Raw genomic sequence first — 19,557 nt, 5'->3', positions numbered from 1 at the left:
TATTGTAGTTTCAGCCTCAGCATCAGTCCTTCCAGTGAACACCCAGGACTGGTCTCCTTTGGGATGGACCTATTGGATCTCCTTGCAGTCCAAAGGACTCTCAAGAGTCTTCTCCAACACCACAGTTCAAAAGCATCAATTCTTCTGCGCTCAGCTTTCTTCACAATCCAACTCTCACATCCATACATGACCACTGGAAAACCATATCCTTGACTAGATGGCAAAGTAATATCTCTGCTTTTTAATATGCTATCTAGTTTGGTTATAACTTTCCTTCCAAGGAATAAGCGTCTTTTAATTTCATGGCTATAGTCACCATCTGCAGTGATTTTGGAGCCCCCCCCAAAATAAAGTGTGACACTGTTTCCCCATCTTATTTGCCATGAAGTGATGGGACCAGATAACATGATCTTCGTTTTCTGAATGTTGAGCTTGAAGCCAACTTTTTAACTCTCCTCTTTCACTTTCATCAAAAGGCTTTTTAGTTCTTTTTCACTTTCTGCCATAACGGTGGTGTCATCTGGATATCTGAGGTTATCGATATTTCTCCCGGCAATCTTGATTCCAGCTTGTGCTTCTTCCAGCCCAGAGTTTCTCATGATGTACTCTGCATAGAAATTAAATAAGCAGGGTGACAATATACAGCCTTGACATACTCCTTTTCCTATTTGGAACCAGTCTGTTTTTCCATGTCCAGTTCTAACTGTTGCTTCCTGACTGGGGAGGGAAAAAAAAAAAAAAACCCAACTGAAAAAATGTTTTCTTATTCTCTTCTTTAGCCAACTCCTTGACAGTTAGATCCTTCACAGTGACATGCATTTTAAAATAAAGGGGTATTGCTTTATAGATAAAGCTAAGACATTTGGGGAAAACTCAGATTTTCAGGACAAAATAGAGTCAGTTTTCTCTTTCTGGGAGCATAGGGATACTTAGCAAAGACTCTTGGGAGACGTGGGAGAAGGTTGTTAGTTAGCTGTATCTACAGTAGAAAAGAAAGGGTTTTCTATTAATAGCTCTTCTCTCCTTTTTTGTTCATCTGTCCTCTCATCCCTTTACAAACACACACACATGTGCACACACACGCGTACACACACACCCATTCATCCTTCTTTGACTCTCCCTTGGCACTATGATACACTGACTGCCACCTTACTCCATGGTGAGCTGGACTTTCTATTTGGTTGAATATTGACCACAGACTTATAAATAATCTTTAAGCATATTCTCAGAATTCAAATAACCAGTCTATTTATCTCTCTTTATGTATATACTTCCAATCAATGTGTTTTTTTATATTTCTACTGCTTTTTGTGCATCAAGAATGAATACGTTTTATAATTTTGCAGGAAATGTAATATCAGTTTATCTTGATTTGAGTAAAACTTCTGTTTTGAAATAGTGATATTTCTGATTTTTCCACACTTGTAGGAGTTCCTCAGTCTTCATGAGGTTTGTTGGTTGGCTTTCTTTACTGATTTTCCATGTGTTTTACAACCACTTAATTGGGATAAGTTACCATATTTTAAGACCCCAGATCCTTTTGAAAATTCTGATTTTGTCTGCTACAGAGTGTCCTTAGGTGAGAAATAAAGTGGTGTTTATTTATACAAAAGCACGCCTACCTGTGAAATCTGTAAATCACCCCCCAACATTTGTATAGAAACAGGACAATTTACAAGGCATTTTTTCCAGCGTGGGTTCATTTGTTTGCTCTTTGTAGCACCTTCCCTTTGCTGTAGGTAAGGCCTAGAGAAGGACCTGCCAATTATAGTCTCTGCTTCCCAAGGACAGGGAAGGTTTGGAGGCTTTGAGGTTTCTGGCATGCTCTGAAGTTTTCTGTGGAAGCCAGGAAAGACTCAAGCTGAGTTTTTTGGGTAGAGTGTGGAGAAAAAAAAAATAAAAAGCACTTCTAGCTTTCTGTAGGTATTAGGTCTAGACAAAACAAACACCTGCAATCTCTGATGCTGGTACCTAGATCAATTTCTTATGTGGTTCATTTAATATTAACACATAAATGATCTGGTGATTTTTGCAGAGACTAATGCCTGATGTAAGTGGATATTTGAAACATTTGTGGTCAGTGATGTTCAGGTAACAAAAGGTGTGTGACTACGTCTGTGGTCAATACATTGTTGACAGTACCAAGATTGTTGTAAGAATGTCCACAATTTATGTTGATTTGTGGTGTTCAGTTCATGAAGGTGAAAGTGTTAGTTCCTTGGTTGTATCCCATTCTTCAAGACTGCATGCAAGTATCCCGCCAGGCTCCTCTGTTCGTAGAATTCTCCTTGCAAGAATGCTAGAGTGGGTTGCCATGCTGTCTTCCAGGGGATCGTCCCAACCCAGGGATTAAACCCAGGTCTTCTGCATTGCAAGCAGATTCTTTACCATCTTAGCCACCAGGGAAGCCCATGAATATCTCCTAATTAATCAGTTGCTTTTGTCTTTCTGTTCCAAGAGATAGTCTGAGAAAAAAATAAACAGAAGCAGGCTAATACTTCAAGAGTTAGATGACCAAATAGCAATGTATTTCCATAAACAGCTAGTCTTTCATAGGCTCCATATTGCTACTTCATTTTCCCCCCTCTATTCACAAACTTTTATGCAGTCATGTTTATAAAAAGAAATGCCATTCATATTGTGCAGGTAGATACTACTCTCTATTTCATGTAATGTCAGGTCATAAAATACATTTATTTTTGAGAGTCTCTAAGACTAAATGAAGGAGAAACAGTCACAGTTTTTTAATCCAGTGATTCTGTGCCACTTGCATATCAATAGGACAACTGTCTATAGTGAACTTGAAATTGAGCCATATGTCTCTGGGCAAAAAATTGGATCTTCTTGAGTATTCAATTTGTGAAGCATATTGCTTTTGAAACACTTTGGCTGTCTGCCACAGGATGTCCAAAGATGTTTTTTTTGGTGCAAATATCTTCATTCCTTAGGGGAAATAAGTGACTTTTCCCCCTTAGTTGAAAGAAGAAAGAGGCAACCTGATTTTCATTTCTTTTAACTAACACAAGACAATCTTTATTTGCCAATCATTTGCTTATTGTGGTTTATATCTGTGCTTGATCCAACACCTCTTTGAGAATCAAATAAAAGCAGCTGTGTGCCTTCTCAGCAAGAAAGAGGCCCATGTACCTCAGTTTGCATGCAGTCTTACAGTGTTCACAGATCTAAAGCTCATTTATAGACACCGGATAAGAAACTCTTCTCTCTCTTAGGATTCTGGAGATATTACTGGTGAAAAAAAAAATCTTAATTTACATATGCTACTCATTTTATTGGAGTTTTCTTTTTCCCATATATTTGTTCATAGTTGGAACTTATTGAATGGCTAATCATTTCTTGTTTATTAATTAAATCTCCATACTTTATTAGGAGTTAATATTAGGCTATTGTTCATCTTATCTAGTGTTAAACATACACCTTTGAATAGAATACAGAAGAAAGATCAACTAAGTTGTACGCATACAATGATATGCTAGATAAATATCCAGCCAATAAATAAATATGTGATTATAGAAAAAACTGGTAGAAAGTAGGTTAATTTGAGGAAGAGCTACAAGTGAGATATAAATGTTGATTCATTGTAATTTCTGATTTGTTCTATTTATCTTAGTTATAATAGAGAAATAACTCTGACAAGATTTGATAGAATTTACAAGGTCACTTACACCAGGAAAATTGCCCAATAGCTGCTATGATTTGTGTGGGGTTGTTTTTCTTAGCTACTTTCCCCAGTAGTTTTCTCATTTCCTAAATAAAGCAAGAATGTAATGACATGAGATCTGCCACCTGGAAAATGTTTTCCCAGAAAGAATTAAAAGGCAACTTGTAAAGTAATAGTACTTATACTTGAGTTTCTGAAACAGTATTGAGAAAGAATGAATCATCAGGGCAGCCCTCTGCTCCCATGTGAAGGGACCCATTGCTCCTTGTCATGCCTGGAAAGGCGAGTCGTTGTTAGTTTTTAGTTCATATTTCTTCATTCTATAGGTTGCCTTCTCAGAAGTTCAACTTTTAAGAATGTAATCAGCTTAAGAATCATACATTTTCTGCTTATTTTGGTTCATGCCTCCTTAAACTCCTAAGTCCAAGAAAAAGAGATCTAGAATGGCTTCCTATTTATAGCATCTTGATTTTCTTATATTTGATGGTATATATCAGCAGTATTTGATTCGGGTGAAGGAAATGACAGAAAATCTTTGCAGTCTTCAAATCTGGATCATGAGATGTCAGAGCCTTCTGTTACCTAATTTGACATCTGTTATTTTATGGTTCCTGCGAGCTCCATTGGTGCTTGAAGTTGCAACTTATTTAGACAGTTCCAAAGATGGGTTCAGCTTATCCTCTAATTCTCTTATACTCAGAAATAAATGTGCTTTAAAATTTTTAGAAATATCTTCCTTTGAGTATTTGATACATTTAAAAATTATTTTAAAACTGTCTCAGAGTGATTTTTCTCCTTGATTCTTTAAATTTATTTCTGATTGCTTTTCATTTTATAGTGATCTCCTACTACTAGAGCCCCATATAGAAATGGGCAGTAGAATTCTTTAGTAAAATGAAAAATCTTCATTTGTGCCTGTGGTCTGCCCTGTGCATTGGTATGTCATGGCTGGAGTCCATCCTAATTGGCTGTTGCTTATGCAGTGTTTACATGTTATTAAATATTCTGAATACCACTATGCCTAAAATGCACTTTTCCTGAATGAAATAAGAACTTTTCTGTTTTAATATACAGTCAGGTCCCTAAACATCAAAGCTCTGTCATTTTTTACTTTTTTGTGTTTAATTTCAGCTCAGAATTATTTTGCTTACTAGTTATACATTTTTAGCTTATGCCATAAAAATAAAATCATAAATAAAAGAGACATTGAGATAAATTAAGAATAAATTTTTATGGTGATGAATAGTATCAAAGAATTTAATAGATCTTAAAACTACAAAACAAACAAAAAAGAACCCTAAAGATCATCACTCTGCCTTAGCTGCTGGCCCACATCAGAGACCTGAGAATAAAATCCTAGTATCTTCGTTCCCAGGCTTCCCTGGTGGCTCAGCAGTAAAGAATCTGCCTGGCAATGCAGGAGACACAGGTTTGATCCTCTGGAGAAGTAAATGGCAACCCACTCCAGTACTTTTGCCTGGAAAATCCCATGGACAGAGGAGCCTGGCAGGCTACAGTTCATGGGGTTGCAAAGAATTGGAGATGACTTAGCTACTAAGCATGCACACCATAAATTATTTTTTCTGAACCTTTTTGAGAATTTTGTGCAATTGAAAATGAACTTTGAAAATAGGGTAAAATTCTATTTTTCATCATCTTTTACACTTCCTTTTAAAGGGTCTCAGCCAATGGGCCAGTGAGATGGCAGGCCATCCCTGTCTGTGTTCAGGTCAGTTCAGTTCAGTTCAGTCGCTCAGTTGTGTCTCCGACTCTTTGCAACCCCATGGACTGCAGCATGCCAGGCCTCCCTGTCCATCACCACCAACTCCCGGAGTTTGCCCAAACTCGTGTCCATTGAGTCAGTGATGCCATCCAACCGTCTCATCCTCTGCTGTCCCCTTCTCCTCCCACCTTCAATCTTTCCCAGCATAAGGGTCTTTTCCAATGAATCAGTTCTTCACATCAGGTAGCCCAAAGTATTGGAGCTTCAGCTTCAGCATCAGTCCTTCCAAAGACTATTCAGTACTGATTTCCTTTAGGATGGACTGGTTGGGTCTCCTTACAGTCCAAGGGACTCTCAAGAGTCTTCTCCAACACCACAGTTCAAAAGCATCAATTCTTTGGCGCTCAGCTTTCCTTATGGTCCAACTCCCACATTCATACATGACTACTGGAAAAAGCAGAGCTTTAACTAGATGGACCTTTGTCAGCAAAGTAATGTCTCTGCTTTTTAATATGCTGTCTATGTTGGTCATAGCTTTTCTTCCAAGGAGCAAGCATCTTTTAATTTCATGGCTGCAGTCACCATGTGCAGTGATTTTGGAGCCCAAGAAAATAAAGTTTGTTATTGTTTCCCCATCTATTTGCCATAAAGTGATGGGACTAGATGCCATGATCTTTGTTTTTTGAATGTTGAGTTGTTTTTTTTTAGCAGCATGGTTACAGCCCAGAGTTTTATCCTGCAAACAAAGGATAGTATACCCTCGAGGCGCGATGGCACGCCAACCTCAATCCAGCTTGGCTTCCTCCTTTTATACATTTGTCTCCTCCCCCAACCCCCTTGAGTTTGCCCTGTGCAAATTAGGCTGGCCAAGAAGGGGGCGTGTTTGTTTCACCTGAAGTTCTCACTCTGGTCTGTGGATCTTCTTTTGTTCCACTTCTGTGGGCTTTTCTCTTTGTCTTTTAGCCACACCATTTTGGACTCCTTTTTCCTATTCTAACTACCTAACATTCCCCCGTCAAGATATGGGAGGCCCAATTCTTTGCAATAGGGGCGTTGAGATCTCTCTGGCTACTCCCTGCTGATCTGGGACACAAGGGGCATTGGGCCTCCCCCTATTAGCCTCAAGCCTCAGAGTCCTTTTAGCGGTGTCCATCTAAGCGTGAGTGATATCTTCCATGGTCGGGTGTAGTTTTATATATCTTTGTTGAACTGGCACTGCATGTTGTAGCTAGTTGACCAGGGCAGAGACGAAACGGGTTAGACAACTGATAATACATGCAGCAATCACAAGCAGCATCGATATGGTGATGACAGGGATTAGTAGGGGCACTGGTCAACTCCAGATCCCCCCTCCCCAGGAGAAGGATCCCCTAAAAAGAGATTGTAGCCACCCCGAGAACTCTCCAGTTTGTTCTCTGAGATCCCGTAGGTTCTGAATATTTTTCTTGAGGACTGTGAGACTTCATTCAACTTGGCTGGAGGTATTTACCCAGAAACAACATTTCTCATTCAAGATGGCTCAAGTCCCTCCTTGTTTAGGGTTCAGGAGGTCTATCTCCTGTCTGATTTGGAGTATAACCCCTGCCAAGCTGTGTTGGCTCGTTAGAGCTAGCCTGAGAAATCTTATCCCCAGAAACTTAATTTTGGGGCTGTTCATTAGAATGGCACTCGTCTGTAGTCCTGAATAGATATCTGAGATCTCCCAGGGGCTCACAGGTGTACTGAGTGTCCTCTTCTGGTTTCTTCCATGGCTTGACTCGTTCTGTCCTGGTACCTTGACTGCTGTGGGGTAGAAAGTAGTACAGGGTAGGGGCCCTACCACGTGGGCTGGAGTTGAGCCTTTGGGGACCCTTCTTTCAAACTTTAATTTTCCAGATGCTGACTGCACTCCAGGGAAGCCCTCTGGTAAACCCTCAGTCCTTGGATGTTGGGTTTTAAGCCAGCTTTTTCACTCTCCTCTTTCACTTTCATCAAGAAGCGCTTTAGTTCCTCTTTCCTTTCTGCCATAAGGGTGGTGTTATCTGCATATCTGAGGTTATTGATATTTCTCCTGGCAATTGATTCCAGCTGTGCTTCATGCAGCCCAGCATTTCACATGATGTACTCTGCATATAAATTAAATAAGCAGGGTGACGATATTCAGCTTCGTCATACTCCTTTCCCAGTATGGAACGAGTCCGTGGTTCCATGTCTGGTTCTAACTATTGCTTCTTGACCTGCATACAGATTTCTTAGGAGGCAGGTAAGGTCTCTGGTATTCCTATCTCTTGAAGAATTTTACACAGTTTGTTGTGATCCACACAGTCAAAGGCTCTGGCATAGTCAATAAAGCAGAAATAGATGTTTTTCTGCAAGTCTCTTGTATTTTCTGTGATCCAGCAGTTGTTGACAATTTAATCTCTGGTTCCTCTGCCTTTTCTAACTCCAGCCTGAACATCTGGAAGTTCTCTGTTCACATACAGTTGAAGCCTAGCTTGGAGAATTTTTAGCTTTATTTTGCTAGCGTGTGAGATGAGTGCAATTGTGCGGTAGTTTGAGCATTCTTTGGCATTGTCTTTCTTTGGGATCGGAATGAAAATTGACCTTTTCCAGTCCTGTGGCCGCTGCTGACTTTTCCAAATTTGCTGGCCTATCGAGTGCAGCACTTTCACAGCATCATCTTTTAGGATTTGAAATAGCTCACCTGGAATTCCATCACCTCCACTAGCTTTGTTCATAGTGATGCTTCTTAAGGCCCACTTGACTTCACATTCTAGGATGTCTGGTTCTAGGTGAGTGATGACACACCATCATGGTTATCTGGGTCATTAAGACCTTTTTTGCATAGTTCTATGTATTCATGCCACCTCTTCTTAATATCTTCTGCTTCTGTGTGCTGACTTTTGGATTCCTCTCTTAGGACATATAGAGTTTCAATTCATAGCACTCCACTGCAGTTTTTCCTTTTCAGGTAGAGATATTAACTTGAACCGAGAGTGCAAATAACTCTTAACAGGAATTGATCCTTGTTTTCCACTTGTCTCTGAAATATCAAATCCCAAATATTAACCAGATTTTTCATTCGTATTTTTAGAGATTACTATTTATGCATGATTCAAGATCAGTTTTATATCCCATAATATAGCTGTGAGAAAGAAGATGAAAAATGGAATTCTTTTTTTCTGATGCTGATTTTCTTCTCTCAGAACTGTACACAGAGAAGGACTTAATCATCACTTTCTAGTCTCCACTCTTGGCCTCCATGGTCCCTCAATAGCTGAACTCCTGACCCAAGTTGCTGCTGTTGTCCTTTAGTCGCTAAGTCATGTCTCCCTTTTGTGACCCCATGGGCTGTAGCTTGCCAGGCTCCTTTGTCCATGGTGGGTTGCCATCTCTTTCTACAGGGGATCTTTCTGGGACCAAACTTGTGTCTCCTGCATTGCAGGTGGACTCTTTACCACTGAGCCACTGGGGAAGCCCCCTATCCCAGATAGCCGTCATAATTTGGGAGTCACATGCCCATGGCTGTTGCCCTCAGGAATATTGATTGACCTTGCAGAGTTGCATCTTCCTGCTTGTCCTGCCGGGCTATTTCTTGGCTCATCCACTGGGCTCTCCAATGATGCCCCTTCCTTCTTTCCATCCTTCCCCTTCTCTGGAGAGCCTCTTCCTCTCCATCCCTCACTCCTCCCCTAGTACATACTCCCCCTAACCTCCTGATCACCAGTTAAACTTTTTTTCCATATCCCATGGATCCCTTTTAGGACTTCTCCTTCTCACTTATGGTATACTGAATGCTTGTACATACAGTTTAACTTTTTTTTAAGAACAGCTTAGCCAGTGGGAAAAGGTTACCCTCACTCTAGGGTTTTTCTCTAGGAGTAAATGCATTTTAACACTGATCTTCTCCAGAGAGTTTTTCTACCTTTGATGCCTGAGCTGTGAATGAACTCTAAAGGTAGAAATAAGGCCAGAATAAACCTCCTCATATGGACTAACCTATGAGCAAAGCAAGAGAAGACAGTGCAGGCCTTCGTTCTTAAATCTCACCAAATAGAGCCCAGGCCCACCCCCCCTCATTGACCAGACCAGGAGGTCAACTAGAACTTTACTCTTGGTTCTGCTGGATACTTGGGCGTGTCTGATTTTTTATTGACACAAGTAAGAAGAGATTTGGTGACCGAATCTGTTAGTGACCATTTGATTCCTATAGAATGAGAGGATTTTCCCTCACCAACAGGCATTTCTTTGTTCTTCATATTTTTGAGTATTTCAGCTTCTGACTTGAATACTTTCTATATTGTAACATACACTTTATTTTCACTAGCCTTCTGAAGAAATTACTGTTATTCCCGTGTTAATGTCACATGAGGAAATCAGATCTAAAGGAATGGTCAAATTATAGGTTTTTATCTTCCATCTGACTACTGGTTTAGTTTGGGGCAGCTGACAACTTCACACATGGTTTTAGTAAAAGATGCTCTGGAATATGTCTGATTTGAAGCGAAATAGACCCCGGGGGAAGACTCAAGGTTGTAGGGGAGAAGAATGTCCCTTTGTTTTAAAGCACTGTATCATAACAAGGAGCCGAGGTTGTCATGGTTTGATGGAGGGAATGTGTGAAGAAATGTGTGTATCTTCAAAGCCGATGAAGGTTGGTGTTGATTATCATCAAAAGAATCTTAAGGTTCCATTCATAATGATCACCATGTCTTAAAGTTGGTTGTGTTCTATTATTGTTGCTGTGTCTTGAGCAATATAGTTTCTCTAATGTTCATCCCTTGTAAGCTCCTTCTAAAACACCTCATGGACGTGGTGCAGGGTATTATGGCTCCTAAAATACGACCTCGAACAGCTTCTGGAGATCAGTCATGTCAGTGTAGGGTGACTTTAGTTTTCCCAGTTAATGTCTTTGAAATCTGAAGCATTGTCTCCTACGTGTTCAGGCTTCCCCATTATGAAATGTTGCATGCTGATAAACAGTAGAAATGTCTCCCAACACATGTTGCTACATGAACTGTTTCTTAATTATTTATAGGAACTTAGAGAAATGCATAATAAGCAGCAACTCCAGAAACAGAAGTCCATAGAGGCTGAACGCCTGAAACAGAAGGAACAAGAGCGAAAGATACTGGAATTAGAAAAACAAAAAGAAGAAGCCCAAAGGTGAGCCTTTTCAGTGGATTGTGAACCCATCTGGAAGGAACTTTAGGTACTCACTACTCTTCGCTGAACTTCTCCAAGTTCTTACTGCACCAGAAAGAGCCCTCAGTTTTTAATGTGTGTGGCTCACTGGTAAAGAATCCACCTGCCAGTGCAGGAAACAGGTTCGATCCCTGGGTCGGGAAGATACCCTGGAGAGGAAAGTGGCAACTCAGTCCAGTATTCTTGCCTGGGAAATCCCATGGACAGTGGAGCCTGGTGGGCTGTAGTCCATGGGGTTGCAAAAGCATCAGACACAACTTAATGACTAAACACAAAACAAGCAAAAGCATATATACATATAAATCTTTGCATATGTAAGTAACCTCTAAAGTTTTCAGTTGGTGCTCAGAGCTCTCTCAGGCTATGATTATGCAGATAAATGGAATTACACAAGGATTTGGGCCAATCGATATGCTTGTTTGCATGCCAGTGACCAAGATACGTTTCCAGTTCACAGCCTTTTAATAACAATGGCCATCAGAGTCATGGGTTTGAAATCAAAGTCCCTGATCTCACTGGCCGCACAGGGTTTCTCCAGTGGGGCGAATAGTGTGTACCACCATCTTCCTTTTTTCAATAGCAAATGAAATTTGAGGTCAAAAGGAGAAAATTTGCTGTTGCTGCTGCTTAAGATCCAGACACATTTTTGTTAGTTTCTGTCGGAATATTTGTGTCTGTAGTCTTTTGTTTCTATCTGCTAGTAATATTTTGCATCTGGTAAATTACTAGTGAAATAGTAATATTTTGCACTTGGTGTTTTTGGTTTTGTTTTTACATGCCAGTGGGTAAGTAGGTAGGGTCTCAAACCAATTTAGAGGACTATTTTATGGTTTTCTTGGTTCTCGGTCTAGGATTATGCCCCTAGACCTATTCCCTTGGATGTGTTGATTAGCTCCATTCTTTTATCTATAAAGTTGATTATTTATAATATGTTGCACCAAAATTTTATATCCCTACAGAGCAGAAATAAAGATACAGTGTCATCATATGGAAAGTTTAAATTTTCTGTGTACAATTATATGATAAATAGTACCCAGAATTTAACTTCAGAAATTACATGATTATATACTTTATTTTATTTTTAGTTTTTTATTGGAAGGTATTTGTTTTACAATATTGTGTTGGTTTCTGCCATATATCAACATGAATCAGTCACAGGTATACACATGTCCCCTCCCTCCTGAGGGCCCCCCCCCCCCACACCCCCGGCATCTCCCACACCATCCACCCCTCTAGGTTGTCACAGGGCACTGGGTTGATTTCTGTGTGTCATATAGCAAATTCTCCCTGTTTTACATATGGTAATATCTGTTTTACATATGGTAATATGTATGTTTCCGTGATACTCTCTCAATTCCTCCCACCCTTTGCCTCCGTCACTGTGTCCACATGGTTCCCTTTGTTAGTGAAATATGTGAAGCAAATTTTATTGTGGTTTTTTTTGTTGTGTTATGAATAACGATTAACATTCTTACCCATCCAAAAAAATGTTTTCTATAGCTTTCTTAAAAGATGTTTTGAAAATTGTAAGTGAAATGCTTAAGATTTAAACTAACAAGAATTCTGCTGCACTGAATCTTCATGATTATTCGAGTAGAAATGAATATAATATTTTTAAATGGAGAATGAAAGTCCTCTTTGTTTATGTTATGTTCCCTTGGCTGTTTCCTGATTCCACAAAATGACCTTTGTGCCTTGGCTGTGTCACAGGCTAGTGATTCAGGTTGTGAACAGAACCACGCAGGCTGCGTCAGTCCTGAGGCCTGTATGGCTGTGTGACCTTGGCCAAGTCCTTCACTCCCTCTGCCTCATTTTCCTCTTCTGTAAGATGTGGATGATTAGGACCTGCCTACCTGGTGGGCTGCCCAGGTGGCTCAGTGGTAAAGAACCCACCTTCTAAGGCAGGAGACCCGGGTTCAGTCCCTGGGTCAGAGAGAACTCCTGGAGGAGGACATGGCCACCCACTACAGTATTCTTGCCTGAAAACCCCATGAACAGGGAAGCTTGACAGGCCATAGTCCACAGGGTCCCCAAGAGCTGGACAGACTGAGTGATGGAGCAGCAGGTGGGAGAGTTAAAGCAGCTAACCAATGTGGAAACTTCCCTGGTGGTCCCGTGGCTAAGACTCCAGGCTCCCAATCCAGGGGGCCCAGGTTTGTTACCCAGTCAAGGAGCCAGGTCCTGTATCCTGAAACCAGGACGTGGTGAAGTGAAAGTGAAAGTGTTAGTCGCTCAGTCATATCCGACTCTTTGTGACCCCATGGACTGGAGCCTTCCAAACTCATCTGTCTGTGGGATTCTCCAAGTAAGAATACTGCAATGAGTTGCCATTCCCTTCTCCAGGGGATCTTCCCAACCCAGGGATCGAACCCAGATGTCCTGCATTGCAGGTGGATTCTTTGCCCTCTGAGCCACCAGGGAAGCCCAAGAATAGTGGAGTGGGTAGTCATTCTCTTCTCCATGGGATCTTTCCGACCCAGAGATCAAAACCAGGTCTCCTGCATTGCAGGCATATTCTTAACCATCTGACCCACCAGGGAAGACCTGGTACAGCCAAATAAATAAAAATAAATATTTTTTTTTAATGTGGAAGACTAATTATCATTAACATGGTATCATTTATTATTGCCCACTAGTTTCATTCAAAGTGTGGTCATTGGGACTTCCCTGGTGGTCCTGTGGTTAAGACTCCACACTTCCAGTGCAGGAGCTGCACATTCAATGCCTGGTCAGGGAACTATGACATGCCATGCAGTGTGCCCCCCCAGAAAAGTGAAGCATGATCATTTGGGAGTCCCCTGGTTGTCTGGTGGCTAGGATTCAGTGCTTTTACTGCAGTGGCCTGCATTCAGTCCCTGGTTTGGGAACTGAGATCCCACAAGCCACACAGCGCAAACAAAAATAAATAAATTGTGATTATTTAAGGAATTTTCTGATTTTGTAAAATGTTGTGGAATGCAAGAAAAATCATTCTTGGTAAAAAAAAAAACTATCATTCCTAGTCTTTTTCTATGGATTTCATACTGAGGTCATCATACTTTTCAAGGCCTAGATTTAATTGCACTTTATCTCTTTGTGTCGGCTACTTTGAAGAACAAAGTAGTCAAATTAAGTAAAAGATAGAAACTGTTGCTTAGTCAGGGATGGTTACTACCTCCAGTGTTCAGAATAACCTCTTGGTTTCTGTTTCAGTTCTGGAGAGCTACTTGTGTGCTATATAAACGGGCATGTGCCCTCCATGATCTAATTGTTCATGGACTTCTCTAAGCAATCTTTCACTTGCAGTGTTGGGTATACTTTCTGTCCATGGAAGTTATATTCCTGTGTGTTTTATGTCTTTTATTTTTCTTTGCAGTTATATACCAGTTTTTAAATGGAGGAGTATTTTCCTGAGTTCTCTAATCCCTTTATAAGCGACATCAGGAATTTTCTTTCTGTGTCTTTCTAAATCATGTGATCTCATCTTACCCAGAAGGGGAGCCCTGAGAGCCCCTGTTTCATTGATTCAGATCTTCCACCTGAAGAACAAACAGTATCCCTTGGTGCTTAGCATCCCATTGACTAGACAGAGCTCTTTGTGAAAAGAGACATCCCGGCAGTGTTAACGTGGAGTTGCTTCCATGCTGTAACCAGGCATTTTGTTGACAGACGAGCTCAGGAAAGGGACCAGCAGTGGCTGGAGCGCATGCACCAGGAGGATGAGCAGCAGCGGCCACGAAAACCCCACGAGGAGGAGAAGCTCAAAAGGGAAGAGAGCGTCAAAAAGAAGGACAGTGAGGAGAAGGGCAAACCGGAAATGCAAGACAAGCTGAGTCGGCTTTTCCACCAGCAGCAAGAACCAGCTAAGCCCGCTGTCCAAGCTCCCTGGTCCACTGCAGGTATGAGAGACCAGAATTAGGCTAGCAAGTCTCCTCCCAGGTCCTTCTGGGAAGCAGCCGTATCTGATCAGGCTCTGTCTTGGCTGCGTTCATAGCCATGAGAAGGTCAGTCATTTTTTGGACAGTGCAGATGTGCACTCTCTAGCATCATTTTAGAGGTCTCTTTTAGAGGCCCACACCATGGCAACCCTTGGCCCCGTTATGCCGGCATCCAGAAGTCATTTGCAGACAGCAGTGGCATGAAGTTTCATTGCCAAGTGCCATTCATACAGCTGTATTCCACACGGAGATCATAACCCTTCCTGCCAAAGAGGAACCTGCTGCTTCTCCAGTGTGTTATTTTCTCTGGGAATTTCAGAGCTGTCTCAGCAGCAGGAAGTGGCATTTCTTCTGGCCTGTACTCACGCGGCATTCACTGTCCTTGGTCTGCACTGCATCCAGCTGTGGTCTTACCTTTTGAATGTTTTTTTGCCCTTTGAACACACATGGCCTCCTAACTTACCTTTTATATGACCACGTCTGGGGCCTGCAGCCTTAACATTTCCATATCGCTTAATAGGGGAAGTTGAGGTTGTGCTTCTTGGCCCTCCCATATGAGTTGACTGGTTTGAGATTTACGTCACATTCGATCTACTACATCCTGCTAGAGACACGGCGTCGGGGGAGAGATATCTTGATGCCTTACAGATGTGCGCTGCTGGCGTCTAAGCCAGGAGGCAGAGAACGGGGGCGTTAGCACTGCAGTAACCTTTGTTTCGCGTCCACTAATGACCTCTCAGGTAGGATGGAGCTGCTGACATCAGATTTGGCTCTCCTTTGGTTTCAGAACCAGACACATCCTCACTGAATGTCTTCCAGAAATGCCTTGAGTAGATGGAAATGGTTCAAATGTTAAGATAGACACCAGAGGAGATAGATGTCAGTAATTTGGCTTGTGTCATGCATTTCTGTTCCATGGAGCATTTCATTTTTGTCCCTTTCCCCTCCTTTCCTTCTAAACAGAAAAAGGCCCACTAACGATTTCTGCACAGGAGAATGTAAAAGTGGTGTATTACCGAGCACTCTATCCCTTTGAGTCCAGGAGTCACGATGAAATCACGATCCAGCCGGGAGATATAGTCATGGTAAGAAAGCCTCCAGCAAAAGTGTGGTTTCTGTTGATGCTTAGCATCTGTCCTCTTCTTGTACTTTATTTGACAGTTGTAAAATTGTGGGCGAGTGTGAAATCCAGTAATCTAGCATTTGAGTTTCTGAAGTATTGACTCAGTCTTCCTTTTCTATTTGAATGAGAGACAGCATTTAAAAATGTATCACCTTAAAATAGAATTGTTAAAGAAAAATGGGTTCCTGACATAGCCTTGTATATTTTCAAATCTGTAAAGCTCTGGTAATTTCAGAGTTTAGATTCCTACTGAGATACTATGAGTAGTCTTTCAGAAATAGTTTTAAATGCAAAATATTGGATCACAGTTGCCAATGATAACTTTTCTATCTTTGGGTCAAAGCATGTTTTTTTCCCTTTACTCATGTAAACTTTGAATTGAATGAAGAGTAATAAACTAAATACAGTTAATTTGCTTTCCTACTCTGTAAATGAACAGATGAAAGAGTTTAGAATTTTGCTTGTCATAGCTTGTTTCTTTAAATACAATAATTAAATATAATCTTGTGGTTGTAACTAAAGCTATAGTAACCAGTTTGAGAAAGAATAAAGGAATGTGGTTGACCTGAATTCTTTCCTAAAGGAAATCAGTAGTTCCTCAATCCAGTTAATGTATGTCTTAGAAGTGGTCAAACTTTGCATTACTGTTGGCTTTTTTTTTAAGATGGAAATGGTTCAGAATTTTCAAAGAACTGTGAAAATTAATAATTGAGACAAACACACTTCCCATACTGCGACCCTATATCATTGAAGTATAAAGGATGTCATGTAGCCACAGTAATTACTCATACATTCATTTTGCATTTACGCATCATATATGTATTTAGAGTATGTGATGTTTCATGGGTCAAAATATTTAGAAGGAACAGTGTGTTTGTTTCTCAGAGAAGCTGGTCCCCTTTCCCCTTTCAGCTATTTTCTGATAGCTTTTTCTCTAGTTCTTTTGGTCTGGAAATAAGGAGGTTACATCTAAGGGTCCAGAATCTTTCAAAATCAACATTTCCTTCACAGTAATGGAACCTGAGCTTTGGGTGCCTGGGCGCCAGCCTCTCTTATTCTTCACAGAACACCCTACACACAAATGGTGACCCGAGGCAGACAGTGTTTTTCAGCTTCTTCCCCATCTTCTCGGTCCTGATGGCCTCAGGCTGCCTTTTAAAGCAGATAAATTGTAATTTATTTAAATACCAATTGATAGCAGGAATCTAAACAGTATGAAGGTACAATGCTGTAGCAGATAGGACCGTATTACAAGGTTGATTTTTTTTTTTTTTACACTGCTTTCAAAAGAAAAAAAAAGCCTAACATTTTTGAAACTGGATTTTGTTGCAGCACAAAGTGCAGAAAAAGTAATATTCTCTTCTTGAGATAAGGAAGTGTTAACCAAGTGTTTTGATAAGGAAATGTTATAGATCTATATTTTAATGTGTAAATATTGCTATTTTTGAAGGAAACATAGTCTTGTTACAGTGATATTGAGTCCTTTTTCCTTAAATTGACTGGTTAAGCCCCAGCCCCTCTGAAAGAACAAAGTAGATATACCGTAAGAATGAACATCTCATTAAACATGTTTTTTACCTTGCTTTCGAACCTGTGCTTTCCTGGTGGAGGTTAAAGGGGAATGGGTGAGTGCCTTCTCACTGTCAGGAAGTCTGTATCTTATTAAATGTTTTGTTCTTTTAAATCACTTTAATTCTGTGTAAATACACATATCTTTGGGTGTTGTCGTGGCAGTAAAAAGATGTTTTGAGTTTGTGTAGTAGGCTGTGCTTAAAATAGAAAAAGAAGAAAAGAAAGGTGTAAAAGTTTACGTACCAGATTTCTGTTTGCTAGCTTCCATGTAAGGACTAACTTGAAGGCTCCGTATTGGCAAATTATCAGGTCAAGTCTCTCAGATCATGAGCAAAAATAAGTTCCAAGTAGGTTAAACTTAAAAGATAAAATTCTTTTTTAAAAGTTATTAAAAAAAAAAAAAACTTTCTGGGTTAAAACTGGAGGCCATCAGTGACCAACATGGACAGATTTGACAATATTACAAAATTAAATCCTGTAGATTGCAAAGTATATGGGAGATAAAGAGTCGCCATCCATGATACATAAAGACTGAGAAGTTAATATGAAGGAAACCTACAGCTTTAAGGAAATACATGCACATTTTTAAAATATACAAAAAAATGTTCCTTTGGTGATCAGGAAAATGGAAATGTTAAAGATGAGATAACACTTTTCATCTCTCAGCTGAGCAAGTTTACGAGTTTAATAATATCCAGCTTTGTCAACAGTGTAGGAAAGTGAGTATGACACATCCTGAGCATTGTCATCTGAATTGGCGAAGGCAGTTGAAAGGCAATTTGGCAGCGCTTATTCAGACTTAAATTTCTCATTCCCCTTGACCCAGGAACTCTGTTATTCTCCCTTCTCTAGGCTGTTTTTGGCAAGTGCACAAATAAATGTGTCCACGGATATTCACTGCAGCACTGCTGGTAAAAGCTAAAAAGGAACAGCCCTGTATCCCTCAGTGGGGAGATGGTTTAAATAAATTACAATACAGCTAAACAATAAAGATGTTTTCAAAAATTACACAGATCTACATATATTGGATTGGTCCCAAAGTTTGTTTGTGTTTTCCTGTACGATTTGGCCAACCTGATACGAATAAACTCTCCAGTAAAAAAACAGAAACAATATATAGAGTATAATTGTATTTGGGTAAATAAAAAACCAGGTGTACGTGTTGTGTATGTAAATGTTTATATGTATATAGTTTACAGTCCCGCAGTGTAGGCATCAAACTGTTAATAGTGGTTACTACTTGGCAGTAGTAGGGGTGGTTGTTTTTAATTTTATCTATTTCTATACCACCTGCATGCAAGAGACCCCGGTTCAATCCGTGGGTCAGGAAGATCCCCTGGAGATGGAAATGGCAACCCATTCCAGTATTCTTGCCTGGGAAATCCCATGGACTGGGATCCCTGGCGGGCTATTGTCCATGGGGTTGCAATGAGTCAGACGCAACTTAATGACTAAACCACCACACCATATTCATATTTACAGTTTTATCAATGTTTGTAATTTTTAATTAAGCACTAAAGATAAATCTGACTTTGACAAATATAACAGAATGTCTACCCAGGCCTGGGTTACTGTTTACTTTATCTCCAACATCCCAAATGTGTGATGAAGGGACTTTGTCGTGAAGCATCCTGTATCCTCTTGTTGAAGGGACTGGAGTGGTGTCTTCATTTTATATCACAGAACGCAACAAGACACCCCAAGTGGCATTCAGCTGTGTTATCTTTGTGAGGCTAACAGTGGACACCCAAAGTGGAAGTTGACTTGTAAGAGTAACATCTTTTTTTATGTCATGAATTTTGTAGTTAAGAAACACAGTTGTGAAAAATACACAATAGAACATCCTTAGCAATCTCTCTTGGTTGAGTAATCAGGAGTTCACTTATTTTTGCAGGCATAGTCATCATCAAATTCTCATATTTCTCAAACTGTGCAAAATAGCCAACTATAGCTGTTAGATTTTAGAGGTCTAGCAACTTGTTTCCTGTGTTAATGCAGGCAGTCTTGCAAGAGGCTTTAAAAAAATATTTTGCCTTTTAAAATCTTGATTATCAGCTCAGTTTTCTCCAAAAGTTGTTTTTCGTGATTAACAAAAATTAGGTGGTATTTCATATATAGTCCTCTTCTAACTGTTGTTGGTAATACAAAGAAATATAAGGTAACATCTACCATTCAGATGTTTCAAATCTTTTTAGAAAAATAGGGGAGAAACACATGAGAAAGCCAGTGTGTGAGGAAGTTCCCAGGGATGCTCACCACTGCTGCTAGGAATATAAAGGAAAAAAGCAATCAGAGTGAAGGGATGTGCTCTGGGAAGACTTCTGAGTGGAGGCATCTTAGCTGAGTTGACCTTGACAGC

General features: G+C 40.3%; 1 protein-coding gene across 23 annotated transcripts in view; it reads left to right on the top strand.

Annotated features, from left to right (window-relative positions):
• ITSN1 (intersectin 1) overlaps positions 1-19,557 on the top strand; it is a 251,652-nt gene that overhangs the window by 136,739 nt on the left and 95,356 nt on the right. For all 23 annotated transcript variants that reach the window (XM_027978041.3, XM_027978032.3, XM_060416051.1 and 20 more), the window contains 3 exons: positions 10,420-10,547; positions 14,235-14,464; positions 15,467-15,588. In XM_027978041.3, coding sequence (XP_027833842.1) covers positions 10,420-10,547; positions 14,235-14,464; positions 15,467-15,588 — 480 coding nt within the window. The remainder of the gene's footprint in view (positions 1-10,419; positions 10,548-14,234; positions 14,465-15,466; positions 15,589-19,557) is intronic.

The sequence above is a fragment of the Ovis aries genome, chromosome 1 (genome assembly GCF_016772045.2).
Source record: "Ovis aries strain OAR_USU_Benz2616 breed Rambouillet chromosome 1, ARS-UI_Ramb_v3.0, whole genome shotgun sequence".
Taxonomy (NCBI): Eukaryota; Metazoa; Chordata; class Mammalia; order Artiodactyla; family Bovidae; genus Ovis; species Ovis aries.
This window is presented reverse-complemented; position numbering and strand designations above follow the sequence as displayed.